General features: G+C 46.4%; 1 protein-coding gene across 6 annotated transcripts in view; it reads right to left on the reverse strand.

Annotated features, from left to right (window-relative positions):
- Nucleotides 1-3,791: 3,791 nt before the first annotated feature.
- The window catches only part of DRP2 (dystrophin related protein 2), a 51,178-nt gene continuing 36,338 nt past the window's right edge, over nt 3,792-18,631 (reverse strand). For 4 of the 6 annotated variants that reach the window (XM_064362503.1, XM_064362505.1, XM_064362514.1 and 1 more), the window contains 7 exons: nt 14,969-15,080; nt 13,343-13,479; nt 12,978-13,043; nt 12,653-12,718; nt 11,635-11,778; nt 9,351-9,588; nt 7,750-8,190 (listed from right to left, as the gene is read on the reverse strand). In XM_064362503.1, coding sequence (XP_064218573.1) covers nt 7,924-8,190; nt 9,351-9,588; nt 11,635-11,778; nt 12,653-12,718; nt 12,978-13,043; nt 13,343-13,479; nt 14,969-15,080 — 1,030 coding nt within the window. In that variant the 3' untranslated portion in view covers nt 7,750-7,923. The other 2 variants (XM_064362517.1, XM_064362526.1) reach the window with 2 other exon arrangements.

Raw genomic sequence — 18,631 nt, forward strand, 5'->3', positions numbered from 1 at the left:
GCTGCTTATGTTTGTTCTGTTGTTTTTAGGACTGGAGCTAGTTGTTACTCACCAGCTAAGAGCAGAGATGAAGAAATTATGAACCGTTATTCTTATTCTGAGCCTTCCCCTCTTAACCCCCATCAGTTAAGGCTAGGAAGAGCAAGCTGCCATAATGCCTATGAAGACTTCTTTAACAATCTTGTTTGGTTTTTTTCCCAGGTATATTATTAGTGTTTTATACTCTATGTTCTTTAAGCAATAAATAAATAGTTCCTTTTAAATGGATTGCCATCAATTTATTAAACCATCCCCTATGATGAGTGCACTCATATCCAAAAGGAAACAAAAAGATAAGCAATAAACTCTATATCTTAGTTCATTTGGGCTGCTGTAACAAAAATACCGTGGACTGAGTAAATTATAAACAACAGAAATTTATTGCTCATAGTTCTGTAGGCTGGGAAGTCTAAGATCATGGTGCCAGCAGCTTTGGCATCTGGTAAGGGCTCTGTCTGCTTCCTAAATACTGTCTTCTGGGTGCATCCTCCCATGGCAGCGGGGCCAACAAACTCCCTCAGGTCTCTTTTAAAAGGGCACTAATTCCATTCATAAGGGTGGAGCCCTCATTACCTAATCACCTCCTAAAAGCCCTAACTCTTTAATACTAACATGATACAGATTATGTCTTAACATATGAATTTCGGGAGACACATTCAGACCGTAGCACTCTGATTAGAAAATGGCAGAAGATGCTATCAGTCTTGGGGTATCTTTCCAGAGTTCTTAAGATAACTCAACTAAGCAAATCAAATCCCAATGCTATATGATTAACGTGAGATGACTTGCCCCAAATCCCAATGCCATATGGTTAATATGAGATGGAGGGGAGGTATACAGAGAACTGATACAAATGGCAACTCTAATATTTGGGTTGAATTATCATGCTGTAGTAGAACAAACACAAGGTTGGAACTTGGCTTGGGCAAGTCCCTACACTTCTTAGTGCCTCTGTTTTCTCACTGGAAATCATGGGTGATAATGCTTATCACCAAGAGGTATCCGAGGGTTTTCTGGAAGTAGCCCAGCTAGCCCCAGGTCTGATCCCAATTGACAAAGTCAGAGCTGCTTAAGGAAATACACTCCTAAGTTCTCTGTGCCACTTTTAGTGCTCCTACTCCAAGTCAAAGTTAAGCCATGGGCAAAGGAGAGGTCATGTATGGGCAGGGCCTGTGGAGTTGGGATGGAGACAGCAGGAATGCTGGAGAAAATGCAAGAGAAAAATAGGAGTAAGGGAGATAGGCATGTTAAAGGCAAACAAAATGTAGCCCAGATTAGGAGAGAAGTTCAAGGATCACTTGAAAACCAAGATGATATTTTAAAAATACTGTTTTTTTTTTTCAGAAATCCATAACTTAAAAGATTAGAATAAGGAGAAAGAATGGGGGAAAGGAGTTGAGTGTCAGAGGCAGAAGGTTGGGGAAGAGGAAGAGTTTGAAAAGTTAGGCCTTTCTAGATAAAGGCAGGCAGGGAACTGATAGAAAGTACCCTGGGGTCGTGCTGGAGAGAGGCCAGTGAGTGTGGCACACATGCCACAGCAGGCATCCAGGAGTGAGAGAGGTAGAAGAGCCCTCGTGCAGCCTCTCATACTGCAGCCTGAGAACAGCCAGAGCTCTGCTGAGAGGCAGGGTGGTATGGAAGACAACACAACAGGAAGGGGCAAGGGCAAGCTTGTGTGTTTGCAATACCCCTCTGTCTCCTCTGCTGCCACTTCTCAATGTAACGCAGGGGGGCTGCTTCACCACTGCCCTCCAGTCACCCAAGGCTATTGCTGTTCTGACTTTCCACCCTACCCCAGCATACACATGTGCACATTGACTCTGACACCTCAGAAAGTTTTCATTTGCTATAGCCCAGTAATTCTGACTTCTGTATGCTACAGACTTCAGCTATCCAATATGGTATCCACTAGGCACATGTGGTTTTTGAGTACCACATGGCTAGCCTGAGTTGAGAAGTGCAATAAGTGTGAAACAAACACCGGATTAATTGATCGATTGATTGACTGATTTAGAGATGGAGTCTCACTCTGTTGCCCAGGCTGGAGTGCAGTGACGCAATCTCAGCTCACTGCAACCTCTACCACCCAGGTTCAAGTGATTCTCCTGCCTCAGCCTCCCAAATAGCTGGGATTACAGGCACCTGCCACTGCACTCAGCTAATATTTGTAGTTTTAGTCGAGACAGAGTTTCTCCACATTGGTCAGGCTGGTCTCGAACTCCTGATCTCGGTGATCCACTTGCCTCGGCCTCCCAAAGTGCTGCAATTACAGGTATGAGCCACCGTGCCCGGCCTATAAACACTGGATTTCTATAAAGGAACTGCTCTATGCCTGCATCCTGATGACCTTATTACTATCCACGTAGGCCACACAGGCCAGGGTCAACTGCAGGCTGACTCAGGTCCTGGCAGAACACCCTGTGATCCTCCTGGAACACGGAAAGACAGGCAGTCTTGTGAGAATTTGCTACAAGAACGTTTCTCAGTCATCTCCCTATCTTGAGGGAGGTTGCCATGAGGCAGCTTGTTACCTGCCTCCCTCATTCCAGTAAAGTATAGGCTTTCTGCCTGCTTCCCACACCAGAGGGTACAGCTGCAGGCCATAAAACTGCTTATCTGCAGTGTCATTGGCTACACAGTACTAGGGGGTCCTACCATTCATGTTGCCTGTCATCTGGCCCCTTTTGTTGTCCTGTTATATTGTTCTGTGGGTCGAGGGATGCAGAGAGCTGAAACCATTGTTGATCTTGCTTTTGCTGTCTCTATAAGGAATAAACTGTCTGGATCTATCTGGATTTCTTGTTTTTGTTTGCTGTTGTTGTTGTTTTGTTTTCCCCAACTGGATGTGTCAGCTTGCTTGACATTTCCATAACTTAGTTAAAAATATATTTTAAAATCTCATTAATAATTGTTTCATACTGATTACATGTTGAAAGGGTAAATTGTGGATATATTGGGTTCTTAAAATTAATTTCATCTATTTTTACTTTTGTAATATGGCTGCTATAAAATTTAAAATTAAATATGTGGCTTGCATTATTTTATACTGAACAGTGTTGCTATAGTTTGGTAAGAGGCTGAGGCAGGAGAATCGCTTGAACCTGGGAGGCGGAGGTTGCAGTGAGTCAAGATTGCGCAACCGCACTCTAGCCTGGGCGATAGAGTAGGAACGAGGGACTGACAGGGTTTTATTTATTGACAGAATATATATATATGTGTATATATATGTGTGTGTGTATATATATATATACATATATATGTACACATATACATATATATACATATACACATATATATACACACATATACATATATATACACACATACACACACACACATATCTATAATCTCAGAATAAAAGGTAGACCTTTAAACTGAATATATATAACTTTATGAAAACTCAATGCATTGTCCTGACTTTTCTTAAAATGCTTCGGGGTGGTGAAAAATCCTCAGATTGAGGAGGATGAAATTTAGAAACCATTGCTATATACAGCTCACCTCATAAGGTGCTAACTAGCTAATTCAGGAAGGGTTGGAGGGGCATTGAGAGGTGACTGATCCAGGTAACAGTGGCAGATGGGCCCAATGGGAAGGTCTTTTTGTGTCCCATAGGTGTTGAATTCATCTGGTGGCCTTATGTTTTATAGCACTTCTGTGGCTTCTTGGTCTACTCTCTCTTCCCACCCCTAAATAAGGGAAAGATATGAAATGATATGAAATATCAGAGTCAGAGAGCATAACCAGAGGAACCAAAGTAAACAAGTACAAATTTATTCTTTTCAAAGCAGAATCCAAAGGAAAGGGGGAAAGCACCACAGTGAGTGGCAATGATAGTTAACCAATTTGTTCCCAACCCTGTTCCCTTTGTCCCCTAGACTTCCATGCCACCCTTGTCACCTCCCCCAAATCCTTTCCCCGGTTTTCATCCTCGTGACCAGTTCTTAGAGCCAGCAAGCAGTATAGCAGACTTCGGTGAGGCCTCAGTACTGCCCTAGTGGACAGCAAGGACATTCAGCAGGCCCCCTCCCAAATGCGGCAGCTGTGGGAGGAGATGGACTCTGGGAGCTGAGCCCTGGCCTTGAGTCTTTCCCTCTCCCACAGCCATTGGTGTTAAAAGAATAAGAAGTAGCTAAAGTGTTCCTTGTTCCCACGGGAGTCACCCAGCTGAATAACTAAGTCTCCACAGCCCTAGGATAAGGCCCCCAGTTTTTCTCCCAGAACTGTTCAAATTAAGGCAGCTACTTTCTTGCTTATCTATAACCTATGTGAAGGGAAATTGGATGGATTCTCGGCCTTGAAATGGTGCCAGAAGCCATGACTCTGCCATTGAGAATGTGAGATCAAATGCTGGCTATGGAGCCCAAATCTCAAGCACACACCTCAGGAAGCACAGGTATTCCTTAAAATGAATCTGGAGGCAAAACATCTCCTAGGATTGGCCTCTTTCTGGCCTCAGGGTTTCTCATTTCTGTGTCCTGCAAACCCATTTCCTGGAGCACCAGAAACTCAAACAAATTTCTCTTTAGGGAAATATTTCTCAGCTTTGGGCCTTGAAGAAAATGGGCACTTGAGAATCTTGATTCTAACCTTTCTAATCAGGAGGGAAGGGCACATGTCCTCCCTAGAGAAGCATAGCACAGCGTGATGTCCTCCAGCTAGTCAGCCTTCCATAACAATGCCCGATCAATGTGAATCCACTCTGCTGTCACTGGAAGCAGAGGTATCTTCTTAATAGCTTTTTGGCCTCTATCACATTCTGTCAAGAAGAAATCACCTCTCTGTCCTAACTATTCTCTGATACTATCTGACAATCCCAGCAAATGCTCACATTCCTTATCATTGATGCTAATCCCACAGTCAGAAGGTTTTCTTTAGGCTACCAACCTAGTAACTCCCTTTACCATCCTTCCAGTGTAGGGCTATAAACTACACAGTGCCATGCACAATACCCTTAGGAGACGAATACACAACAGATGTCTAACAACATACAACACATTTTGCTAAATCCAACCCCAAGGTGGATTCATAGTACCCAAGGATCCATTTACCTTACAGTGGGAAAACTCCCCACACATGCTGCATTGACTGTCCCTGGACCCTTGAACGATATACTCACTTTAGGCATTAAGGTAAACACAGGACCACAAAGTGTCAGCAACCCCTTAGTGAGAATTCAACTCGACCTGCTGCTTCGGTCCACCTACAACGCAAATCCTACATAACAAGATCTACATCTTTTCTACCAGGCCTGGCCCACTGCAGTTGCCACAGGCCCTCAGCAGCCCAAGAGCTCTCAGGTGGAGTGGGGATAACAGAGAGGATTTTCCAGGACTTTCCTGGTAAAAGATTGCTCCATAATATGTGCCCTCCTAAAGCTTAGGTAGGCATATGCCTCCAAGTCCTTGAGCCCTCTGTCCCACATTCCTGCCCACAATCTTGGCTCCTACAAATATGCTCCCCCTCTGACTGATGCCCAGGTTCTGTGATTGATGCCTACCTACCACCTGCTCACCATCTATCCAGATACCCAGTTCTCCCGCCCAGAGACCTCATGAACACTAAGGCAGATGTTATGATGTGAAGTCTGACACCCTGGACCTGTGGCTTAGTGGGAGAGGAGGCAACCCTAAGCTTCTGGACCCAAGCCACTGCCCTGCCTCCCCTGCGGCAGATCTAGCTAGGTTCCTAGCAGTTCTACCCACTGGCCCACTGCTGGATTATAATACAACACTCCAACCGTCACTCCCTCCTGATTGTGGTAGCAACTGTTACTTTCTTTAGTCCTGAGCCAGACTGTAAGAATTGGAAGGGGCCAGAGAATGTTCTCTGTGTCTTAGCTGGCAAAGGCTCAAAAAGGCCTATTTGTCCTTTTCTGCGTGGGTGGGCAGAGCCTGGATTTGCTCTATTTTGGCACCTGAACCATTTAGGGGATCCCAGGAAAATTCACTCAAGGCCCAGGTCTCAAGGGAAGAAGATTTGGAATAAGTGAAGAGAACAGTGACTCTTCCTGTTAGATTCTCTGTGGCCATGGGTTTCTGTTGCTTTGGTCTTGAGGGCAGCCCACCCCAAACATTAATGGAGAGAGATATCCTAGGGGAGCAGCCAGGACACATCTGTCTTTCCAACCAGAGGCTGGGGCTAACAAAGAGCAAGGCAGAACATTAATACGTCAAGAGGTATTAGAATTTAATGTGTGAGTGAGGCCAGGAGAGCACTGATGTACAGTAGATATGTAGAATAGATATGTATGTATATAAACTTAGGCAAATGAAGTCAGCTACAGGGCTCTAGGTTATAAAACTCCTCTTGGTAGAAAGCTGCCTAAGTAGGCTCTGAATCTCTTCAACATTCCCAAGCCCACTCCCCGACCCCTACTATCTATTCTGAACAGTTTCTGGATAGAGATCATGGTAAATGCTGCCTAAGAAGAGTTAGTTCAGTTTGAGGATTGAATTCACCTTCCAGAGTGAGAAAGAACAATTTTAGGCACAGGAAGGCCTTGCTGTTGTCTGGGTGGAAAGTGGCCAGCTTCCTGATTTGTGGCCTGTGGCTCCTATGGAGGGACCACTACTCAGGGTGACCAGTTGCAAATGCCTTATGATTAGTTGGGGGTAATCAGCCACCTCATCTGATTCAGCCTGAGAGTTAGAAGGGTCACAGCCTGGAAGGGTGTTGGGCAGCAGTCATACGACTCCAGACTAGAGGTGGGCTTCCTCTTCCTCACCCAAGGAGAGCAAGGTTCCCTTGCTAAGCAAGCTGCCACTGTGCCCCCAGGTCTGTGAGGACAGACTCAGAGGAGCAAAGGGTGGCTTCAGCCGGGTTTCCGGAGGAGCTCAGTGGGTATCTCAAAATGCTGAGGCCTTTAAGAAATAGGAAGATGTGGGGCAAAAAAAAAAAAAAAATCTAAACCCACTTCCAAATATAATGTGAAAGAACCAGAATGAACTGTTCTCCCCTTAAAGAAGGTCTGTCAGGGACTGAGGCTAAAGAAAATATGATATTTGAAGAGAAACCAATACCTAGGTAACATTAGGATGGCTGAAGTAATAGAACACACACTGCCCAGACTTTTTCAGGGGTGCTTGGGGTGGGGAAGGTGTCTTGGGGATACCCTTTTGCCTCCATGAATTGCTCCAGAGAGTAGGGGTAACTCCTGTGGATTCATAATGCTGGAATCTTGGGGTAATTAGGCTTCTCTCTCTCCATAATTCCATGAAGAAGGGAGAGGGGCCAATAGGTACTGCTTAGCTCTGCAAGGCAGCTTCTTTGCTCCCCATCTTAATGACCAAGTGATATTTTCCTGGGCTGCAACAGAAAGGTACTTAAATGACTGACCTCAAACTTGAAGATTAAAGGGAACATTTCTAGAGTCAGAGGAATCATGCCTCCCCTTCCCCCATCACTCTCTGAACCCACCTCACATACCACCAGGTCCCTGCCGCTGCCCAGAGCCCAAATAATACTAGCTGAGGAATGTGGGGCCAGTGGAAACTGGGAAGGTTGGGTGAAGGCTGAGGAAAGCCTTTGATGGGAACCAGGAGAGGACTATGAACTATAGGATGGGGATCTGGCTCCATCAAGAGGCCAGCAGGGTGTTGGCAGTCACATCAGAACTTCGCACACTGGGGAAGGCATGACGGAGCTTCTCCATGATGTCCTCCAAGCACAGGCTGACATCCTGACTCTTTGACCCCACATCATCTGGGTTAAAAAAGAGAGATTTGAGAAGAGAACTAAAGACTCCTTTATGAGGTCAAGGGGCTGGATAGAATTCTGCCAGCTTAAGGGCAGACCTGCCCACAGTAGTTGCATCTTCCCAGCACAATACCTAGTACATAGGTTGTGCTCAATATACACTTATTTGTAGAATAAGCAAATTAATTAATCAATCAGTAAACTAGTAATCCCTGACCCTAAGCACAAAGCCAAGAGGAGAAACCAGTCCCAGCCGCGCAAAGCCTTGGGCAGGAAATCGAGGGCAGGACAAAGCAATGGAGAAAGGGGCTGGGAGGGGCCGGGGAACTCACCTGCAGCCTCGGTGTCTGGAGTAGTCTGTCCCTTCTCTCGGGGGTGACTGCCTTCTGACTGCTGTGGAGAGGAAGCTAGGGACGAGCCTGCAGAGCCACTGCCATCTGATTCGGTGGGTGGCTAGCAAGAGGTAAGGCATGACTTAAGCGGCTTTGCCTTCCTGACCTTACTTTGACAGACTCCTGAGTTTAGAAGGGATCTGAGAGACTTCATACCAGCCCTTTGCCCTTAGATGTTAAGAAGCTTTTGGTATTACCTAAAACAGTGGCTTCCACTTTTGGGAAACTTCTTAGAATATTCAATTACCCATTGCCTTCTTCCTTTAACAACGTGTCAAACGCTCCCAGTTCTTATAAGAAAGGCATTGTACCTAAAGGTCTCTTGCTGTCATTTCAGCTATAATTAAGCTATTTAGAACCGAATTCTCTCTGGAAATGTACAGTTTCACACCTGATCCTTGGTTCATGACATAGAATATGTTAGAAACCTCCAGGAATCCATAGAGGCCCTCCCTTGGAGGATCTGCAGAAGAGGCAGCAGAGTGGTATTTTCCATTACATATAATGACAATAATAGGTAATATTTATGAAGTGTGTACTAGATTCCTGGCATCATGTTAAATTCTATAAATGAATTATTTCCTTTTATGTTCACCACAATTTTATGAAGTTGGTACCTTCCCCATTGTACAGATGAGGGAACTGGGGCTTGGAGAGGTTCAGTAACTGTCCAAACACCCCACAGTCAATTGGCAGAGCCACATGCAAACTCAGAGCTTCCTGACTCCAGAGCTATACCACAGCATACACACTGCCCCTCAGAGATGAAAGGTGTAAAAAGCAAGAAACATCCTTTGGTAGCACAAATATTTCTCTTGCTAAACTTGGCTAAACCTGCTTCTTTCTAGCAAATACCATACTAGCAAAATCAATGTTTTAGATGATTTTTGAAGTCTGTTCTTTCAGTATGGGTTTCCAACGGGTTGTGAAGAAATAAGCCCTCAGAAGTCCTCTCTCTGCCCCAGGCCCCGCAGTGGCTGGAGAGTGACACACAGGGTGGCATGGAAGGTAGGTGGAAGAGAGTTGGCTGGAGATGTGACCATACCAGTCTCTTCTTTCCCCCGCCCCCCACCAGCCTCTGGCCCAGTTCTCTTCAGGAAGCTACTTGAGAGCCACTGCCAAGGAGCTCTCTCTTGTGTCTTTTTTGCCACACCTCTCAGCTCCTCAGCCTTCCCCTGGGCTCAGAGGCTGCCCTGGCTCTTTTACTGTCTCCAGCCTCACCTGCAGGAGCAGCTCCCTCAGGCGCTGCAGCTGGGACTCTAGCTGCTTGTTGTGGTCTTCGAGGATCTGCATCCGCGTCTCCAGGTGGCTCTTGTGTTGCCGAAGGATCCGGGCCTCAGTCAGAAGTTCCTCATTGCGGTGGTCTGGTGCTGCCTCAGCGGAGCCCTCAGCCAGAGTGGGTGCCTCAGCAGCCTCCTCATGCTGCCATTTCAGGCGCCTCAGCTCTCCCTGGAGAATCCTGCCATGGAGAGAGACACCAAGGCCTATAGCTCTAACAGGGCTCTGACTGTCCAGGTTTCAGATGTCCCCTCAAGCCTAGGTGTGAGCAATCCCTGTGCTCTCCCACCCCACTTCACTCCCACCCCCGCCCGCAACCCCGCCCCAGCTGTGCTCTTGCTTCAATGGCCACATCCACTTCCTCTCCAGCGCATAAGTCATTTACTCTGACATTCTGAGACCTCAGAGCAGAGAAAGTTGACATTTTGCCTAACAAATGTCTCAGGGCTTTGATGTGCTGCTTTAGGGATTAAGTCTGACCTTAAAATCAGGCAGAAACACAGTCTGCAAATAAATGTGGCATTAGGGCCACTGACTCACCTACTCCATTTTTAGGTGTTTAGATTCCAAGGGAAAAGGTAACATAAACAAGAGACCACCTGTCTTGCCTCCTCTCTCTACAACCCTCCTCTTTGGCCCACTTCAAACACCCATGGCTGGTCATCAAAAAAACAAGTTCCAAACAGGTGGCCTGCTGTTGGGGACATCACTTTTGGCTTTGTTTGTTTTTTCTTTATTTGCAACAGAACAGTCACTCTCTGTCCAGTGTTTCCTAGGGCCTGCAGGCTGCTGCTCAAAGGCAGTGTTTCTCGAATGATTCATGGTAAAAATCCAGGTTTTTTTTTTTTTCACTCTACTGTGGACCAATATGTGGCCCCAATGCACATGACTAGTACATAGCTCACACCACGTGCAACTCATCACACAAGTTCAAAGTTCAACAACACTCAAACTGGTCTCTACCCTATTCAATGAGATGAGCCCACTAATTCTGTACTTGAATATCATAGCAATTCAAATTGCTGTAAAAGTTTCTAAAAGCTTATTCTCTGTTTGTTATATTTATCTTGCCTTGGACTGGTGACGAACTAGTCACAAACTGGCTCTGGTCTGCACTTCACACTCTGAGTAGCACTGTTCTAAAGACTTGCTACTCCAGGTGTGGTCTGTGGAACAGCAGCATGGGCATCTGCTGGGAGCTGGTTAGAAATGCAGAAACTCAGGCCTCACCCAGACCTGTGACTTAAAATTTGTATTTTACTGAGCTTCCCAAGTGATTATCTTATACACTAATGTTTGCGAAGCACTGCTCTAAGGTGTATTATGAATTCTACTTCACACCCCACAAGTAGCTTGGACCCTCCTTAGGTTCCTGCTGCCACCACCTCTACTTTATGGAAAGTCATGCCTTCCCTGTAATCTTCTTCACCTTCCCTCTTCCAGACCTCAAATGCTCTATGTAGTGTCAGCATCCTCTGGAATACTTTTGCTAGGTGATGCATATTTCTTACCACTTTTAACACTGAAAAGTCTCTGAGGGCAGGAAGATGTCATACTCTTTCCTCTTTTCTCTATGCATTCTCTCTGCTTGCATCTCTTGTGTTCTTGGAAAAATTCAGGTTAAATTTTGGATTCAGGCCAGGCGCGGTGGCTCACGCCTGTAATCCCAGCACTTTGGGAGGCCAAGGCAGGTGGATCACTTGCGGTCAGGAGTTCGAGACCAGCCTGGCCAACATGGTGAAACCCCGTCTCTACTAAAAATACCAAAAAAACATAGGCAGGCATGGTGGTGCATGCCTGTAGTCCCAGCTACTCGGGAGGCTGAGGCATGACAATTGTTTGATCCCAGGAGCCAGAGTGTTATAGTGAGCCAAGATCATGCCACAGCACTCCAGCCTAGGGAACAGATTGAGACTCTGTCTCAAAAGAAAAAAATTAAAAGGATTCAAATAATTATAATAGCTAGTGTTTATCGAATCCTTACTATAATATAAGCCAGGCACTGAAGCAAACATATTATATGCCTGATCTCATTTGGTCTTCACAAGTGACTCTAGGAGGCAGGTTTGACGATCATCAACCCCATTTTACAGATGAGGAAATAGATGATTACAGAATTTAAGTAACTTGTTCAAGGTCAGACAGCTAGGATGTAGAAGTTCCAGGACTTAAATTCAATCTGTCTGCCTCAAGAACCCACACAGATTTCTGCTATCATCATACCTACCGGTTCTCATCTTCCAAGTGGGCCAGGATCTTTTCCAGCTCCCCCTTGCTTTCTGTGGCCACGCTGCATGGCGCCTGCTGTCCAAAGGCTGGCTCCCGGTCTGTGATGGGGCTGGAGTGCCGCAGCAGGTACTGGTCCTCGTCTCTGCATGGGTGTGGGGAAAGCAGAGTAGGCAGCCAGTTGCTGAACAGAGAAACAGCTCAGGGCATAAGTTCTCAGCTCTAGACTCAGGCCCCAGGAAATGCATGCTGGAAGATTCACTTCTAAGTTGCATCAAGAGGGAAAGGACATATATTGAGGCTTGAGTGGGATGAAAGTATTCAAAGGAGGCAGAGGCTGCGGTTGGGGGTACTGAGAGAGTGTTTTCAGGATGTGGGTTTCTGGGTTCTACTTACAGCCCCCCAGGAAACAATGAGCAAATCATTTCCCTTTCTGTGCTATTCCCCTACTCTGCCCTCCTTTGTTTCCTCTTCCTCTAGAGGAATCTGAGTCCCAGTCCAGGCAGATTGATCCATGTAGCCAGCAGCTCCTAGGACCTCTGAGCAGGATGGGGACCTCCCTAGAGATACAAGGCCCCTTCTCTGGGCAGTCACACCAGGGAGTTCCCTTGGCTATACTTCAGCTAAGTCCCTCATGTCTCCCAGGGTTATTGTAGCACTAGATAGGGCTTTGGCATCTTGAGCACAAGATAATGGCCCCTTTCTGCAACTTCAGATGAGGGATGGCATATTCTTCATTCCTCAAAGTTGTGTATAGAAGGATAGGATCTTGCAACAGGAAGGGACTTGGAAAAACGGCAGGGAGCTAGTACATCACTCATTTCCTAGGTCGATTGATAGAGGGAAGACTGCCTTTCTCACTGAACACCATGGCCAGAAAGCAGCCTGCCTTCCTTAGGGAGCTAAGGATCCTAACCACCACACACCCCCATTCCCTGGAGGATATACCCTTCCCAAACAGTGGCACACAGATCTCAAGGAGAGCTATTTCTGGCAAATAAGCAGCTGTGGAAACTCACATGCTGTCATCTGGGGACAGGCTGTCATTAAAGAAGGAGCAATTTTGACTTTCCATCTCAGCAAGCCTAGAAAGAAAGAGCAGAGGCAAGGAGAGAAAAAGGATGTGGGGCCTGCTTCCATCTCAAGGACTCTAATCTCACAATAGGATCATTGGCTTTGAGAGCTACCCCGACTACCCCTAAGTATGGGGCTTTGCTGGCTGCTGCATACCTCACTATGCACATCCCCTGGCCCTGACTCCATTCTCCTTGCCCCAACTGAAGATCCTTTCCCCTCAGACTTCCTACAACAGCCCTCACCCACCTCCCGCAAACCTGGTGGTACCTGCTGGCAAAATGCTCAATTCGGGAGTGTGTGTCAGCGTGTGGCAACATTGGGGAAGAAGCCGGCCTAGAAGAAAGCAGCAAAGACTCAGAGGACCAAAGACTGGGCAGCCCGTTTCCTCCTCCCTCTCCTGGGCTCCCTACATTATTGACATGGGCATGAGCTGATGGGAACAAAATACAAAGAATGGATTCCAGTTTACTTCTCAGGCCAGAGTCCGGGTCAGGCCCAAGCTGAACTGCCTCACCACTAGTGGAATTTACCCTGGAACCTTCTCCTAGCCCACCTGGGACTCAGCCCCTTCACAGCATACGTTCAGGTTCAGCAAGGCTGCCCGCAGCCCCTGCTCAGCCACTGGTACTCACGTCTCACTGTAGTCAGCCTCCAACACTGATTGTACAGGCAGATAACCTCGCTGAGGGTGTTTGCTGAAATAATGCTTGGAGCGAAATTTGTTCTTTAACGTTGTGGCAAAGTCCCTCATGTTCTCACTGGATGTGGTCTGAGGAGGAGACAGGGCAGAGGAATTTACCCTAATGCTTCCAGATATACTGGGCAGTGTGGCTGCTCCTCTAGAGAAGACAGCATGCTAGGTAATCTACTCTTGCTCATCCCACCACACCCTGCTCCTAGAAGAAGGTCTGGGAGGATATATGCCAAACTCTGAACACTGGTTGCCTCTGGGAAGTTGAACTGGAGGTGTGGGGGCCAGGGTGAGGAGAGAGGAGGACTTTCATTTTACACTTAAAAAAAATTTTTTAATTGCCTCAGTTCCTCTAAAAGCAAAAAAATAAAATAAAATAAAATTGTAGAGACAAGGGTCTCACTGTGTTACCAAGGCCAGTCTTGAACTCCTGGGCTCAAGAAATCCCCCTACCTCAGCCTCTCAAAGTCTTGGGATTACAGGTGTGAGCCACGGCACCCAGCCTTTGTCTTATACTTTAAACACTTTCATATAATTTGAATATTTTATAATGAGCATATGTTTGTTAATTTTTAAAATAGCTGTTCTATAAATTGTAAGGATGTAGAGGATGAACAGGTGGCAGAGGATTATCAGTCTACCAGATCCAGCCAGTTTTCTCTGTATGACTTTTCTAATGTTTTCATTAAGATGATAATAAATGAAAAGTAAAGGGCATGGTCCTTGTTCCCACTGGACCTCACGTTTCTGTGCCAACAGGGTTTGAAGAGATGAAAGCTTGGACCGATGGATTGTGGGGAAACAGGTTGAAAATAGGAGAGAGAATGGGGGAGAGAGAGCAGTGGTGGGAGCCGGGGATATGATCAGGGCTTTGAGAGAATCTGCGGGGACAGAAAAGGATAAAGATGAGTAGGGAGCAGAGTCAATGCTGGAAGCTAAGCCTGGAGCTGTGGGTCTTAAGCACAGCACAGGAGCAACTCTGTGGCTGGAGTGCAGGGATGCTGACCGACCTGGCTAAGGCAGCTGTGGAGGACAGAGTTACCAGGGAAAACCAACTGCAGTTTGGGGGTCCAGGTAAAGGACATACCTTTCTTTTTGCCCTCCAAGGGACTGAGTAATTAATTTGAGCATAAGCTTTGGTATTAACCAGCAGGGGTAGAAATAATGACAAAGCATCAGGGAAAGACTGAGTGACCCAGTACAGAGGCAATATAGGAAACCAGCCAGGAAACACTCAAGTGACCGATGGAAGGCAAATCAGCTGGAACTGCGTTGCTCTCTGTTTTTATTTATTTTTTTCATGAGACTTTCCTCTGCAGTATGACAGTGAGTGTCCTTTAAATGGCTGAGAGTGTCCTGGGCCAGCTCTGCCCAGGCCCAGTGAGGGAGAAGCTCTGCTGGAAGAACAGAGAGGTCTGAATCCCCCAAACCGGCGAATCACCAGAGCTCCTTGGAGAATGCTCCTCACGGGAGAGCAGAAAACAATGAGCCAATGCTGGGCAAAGTGGATCAACACCCAGTGCCTGAGAGCTGCCTACCCCTCCCACCCAGACTGGAGGCTTCATACCGGTGTGTAATACTCCATGATGGGGTAGTGCAGCTTATTGCCTTTGCTGGCCCTGCCTGTCAAGAAGCAGGTCTGGCAGATGTCGACGTTGAATTGTTTCAGACTCCGGTACCTTGGGAGAGAAGAGATGTAGTAGGAAAGAGAATCCAATGTACCACAGTGACCTCCCTGCTGTCCCCCTAACATCAAAATACACACACACTAGAAGGGGATGAGGCATGGAGCCATAACATGCCCAACCTCGTATACATAGCAGTGGCTGAGTTCTCAACAGATGAACAACTTTATTCTAGAGACCATAAATCTCTATGAAATCACAAGGCCAGATTCCCAGGAAGTGTGGGAAACAGCATTGTCTCACCATCTTTGTTTAACGGAGACAGGAGGGAAGTGGGGTCAAATATCTCATTATATCAAATGGCCTTCTAAACAAGGATGGCCCAAACAGGTCCGGGATCCCAGGGACCATCACCTACCCTGGAGAAATTACATTTCCAATATGAAGGAAATTAACCAGTCTTGGCTAAGTTGGCTAAAGGTTATTTTTCCAAAGGTTGTTCATAATAATATACCTACTATTGTGGAATAAATAATAGCCCTTCAAATCTACTTCCAAAGCCTGGCTGAACTGCTCAGACCTTGTAGTGCAGGACAGTGAAATGCCTAGACTTAGAGGAGTCATATGATATAATATCTAGTCTAGATCTACCACTAACTACTTGTGTGTCTCATTTGCTCATCTTATGAAAAGCAGGGTGATTATAGGGAGAGTTGTGTGTTAGTGCTTTGCAAAGGTAAATAGTTGAGTGTTTTATGATGAAAGTCAAATCCAGGATAGTGGCTGGGTGCAGTGGTTCACACCTGTAATCCCAGCACTTTGGGAGGCTGAGGTGGGTGGATTACCTGAGGTCGGCAGTTTCAGACTAGCCTGACCAACATGGAGAAACCCTGTCTCTACTAAAAATACAAAATTATCTGGGCATGGTGTCGCATGCCTGTAATCCCAGCTACTTGGGAGGCTGAGGCAGGAGAATTGCTTGAACCTGGGAGGTGGAGGTTGTGGTGAGCCAAGATCACACCATTACACTCCAGCCTGGGCAACAAGAGTGAAACTCTGTCTCAAAAAAACAAACAAGGCCAGGCGCAGTGGCTCACGCCTGTAATCCCAGCACTTTGGGAGGCTGAGGCGGGTGGATCACGAGGTCAAGAGATCGAGACCATCCTGGTCAACATGGTGAAACCCCGTCTCTAGTAATACAAAAAATTAGCTGGGCATGGTGGCGCGTGCCTGTAATCCCAGCTACTCAGGAGGCTGAGGCAGGAGAATTGCCTGAACCCAGGAGGCAGAGGTTGCGGTGAGCCGAGATCGTGCCATTGCACTCCAGCCTGGGTAACAAGAGCGAAATTCCATCTCAAAACAAACAAACAAACAAACAAACAAACAAACAAACAAAAATCCAGGATAGTGGTTACCTTTGTAGGGGAAGGAGGGGACTATAATCAAGGGGACCTCAAATATATTGCAATAATGTTTTATTCCTTAAGTTGGTTGTGGGTATAAACTGTGGTGTGCTGAGGCCAGCTCATACCAGCTCACAACAGCTGGCTGTTAAAATTTCAGGGGTTTTCTAAGCCAGTTGTTAAATCTAGCCATTATTAAAAATTAAATTATATAAACTCACAATTAAATAAATTATATTACAAAAAAGGTAATAAATACTCAAAACTCATTACTTCCTAATTACTTTGCTATTCTTTATGATCTTGAGGTTACTTACATCTATTGTATCTACATGGTGGACATACTTTATAAATGGTGTACAACGGAATATCTCTTTCTGACTCTGCTCAGAGACCTCCTGTAAATAGCCTGACATCATTCACAGTGGGAGTACATACATCACAGAAACTAGCAAATGCTACAGATCAGGTTTCCTTTTTTTCTTTTTAGAAAGTAGGTTGTGAAACATTTGCTGGCATACTATTAGTACATAAGTGTTCTTACAGTATCTTCTATACATTTTTGTAGGTCTGTAGCAACTAAAACAAAATATTTCCTCACTTCCCATTTAAAAATAATTATACATTCTGCAGTAGAAAGGATTACAGAACGGGGAGTTCCAAGATGGCCGGTTAGATCCAGCTCAGGATTGCAGCTCCAAGTGAAAGTGCAGAGGGTGAGTGGACGCCGCATTTCCAGATGGATTTTTATTGCCGACAGACCAGGAGATTTGCAGGCGGAGGAGCCCCACGGGTTGCCAGTGCAGCTGTTTTGGCCGGCGCAGCTGTTTTGCCTGCGCCCCAGTGCAGCGGCTCCCAGTGCAGAGTAAACAGGACTGTGTTCCCACTTAGCCAGCAAGGGGAGCTGAAACAGGGAGCCAGGCCAGGAGATTCCCGGGCAAAAACAGTGCCACGAATCTCAGAGCCACGGTTTCAGCGGCGCAGTGGGTCACCGCACGGGAAATCACACAGATCCTGGTGCCTATTCAACAGGCGACCAGGACACCTGGGAGAGGGCCAACCGTTCAATGAAAAAATAAAAGGCTCTGAGGCAGGGAGCCAGGAGATCAGGCCCAGCTGGTCCCACCCCCACAAAAACAAAAACAAAAACAAAAAAAACAGCAATTGGAAACACTCTGGGTTGAGAGTTTCACAGCAAGCACAGCTGAACCCGGGACGGTCCAGCTCTGTGGGGGAGGGGCGTCTGCCATTACAGAGAAAGTCCGTGATTACAGAGGTGGGCCAACAATGTGGAAGCAGCTCTAACTACACCCATATAAACAGGACTGCAGGGAAGTTCACACGGCAGCTGGGCGGAGCCCACAGCAGCTCAGCAAAGCATCTGCAGGCTGAGAGTGACTAGGCTGCCTCCTTGTGGGCAGGGCAGCCCTGAAGAAAAACAAAGGCAGCAGCACAGCGGAAACTCATAAAGCCCTAACTCCCTGGGACAGACCACCTGGGAAAAAAAAGGGGGTTTATGAGTTCTGCTGCTGCAGACTTAAATTTACCAGCCCAGCAGCTCTGAATGAACAATGGGGCTCACAGCTCAGCACTTGAGCTAATATAAAGGACAGACTGTTTCCTCAAGCAGCTCCCGACCCCCGTATATCCAAAGAGTCACCTCATAAAGGAGAGCTCAGACTGACATTTGGCAGGTATCCTTCAGGGACAAAGCAGAAGAAACTGGTAGCAACCTTTACTGTTCGGCAGCTGCTGCAAGTGATCCCCAGGCAAGCAGGGCCTGGAGTGGACCTCAGCAGTCCTACAGCAGAGAGGCCAGACAGTTAAAAGGAAAACTAAGAAACAGAAATAACTTCATCAACAACAAACAGAACGTCCACTCAGAGAACCAATCAGAAAGTCAACAACTACAAAGCCGACAGGTGGATAAATCCACAAAGATGGGAAGAAACCAGCGCAAAAAGGATGAAAACACTGGAAACCAGAACACCTCTCCTCCTACAAGGGAGCACAACTCCTGACCAGCAAGGGAACAAGACTGGATGGAGAATGAGTGTGATGAAATGACAGAATCAGCCTTCAGAAAGTGGGTAATAAGATACTTCCGTGAGCTAAAAGAACATGTTCTAACCCAATGCAAGGAAACTAAGAACCTTGAAAAAAGACTTGACGAAATGCTAATGAGAATGGACAACTTAGAGA

This window comes from Aotus nancymaae, unplaced genomic scaffold (genome assembly GCF_030222135.1).
Source record: "Aotus nancymaae isolate 86718 unplaced genomic scaffold, 86718_ANA_hifiasm-v0.15.2.pri h1tg000004l, whole genome shotgun sequence".
Lineage (NCBI taxonomy): Eukaryota > Metazoa > Chordata > Mammalia > Primates > Aotidae > Aotus > Aotus nancymaae.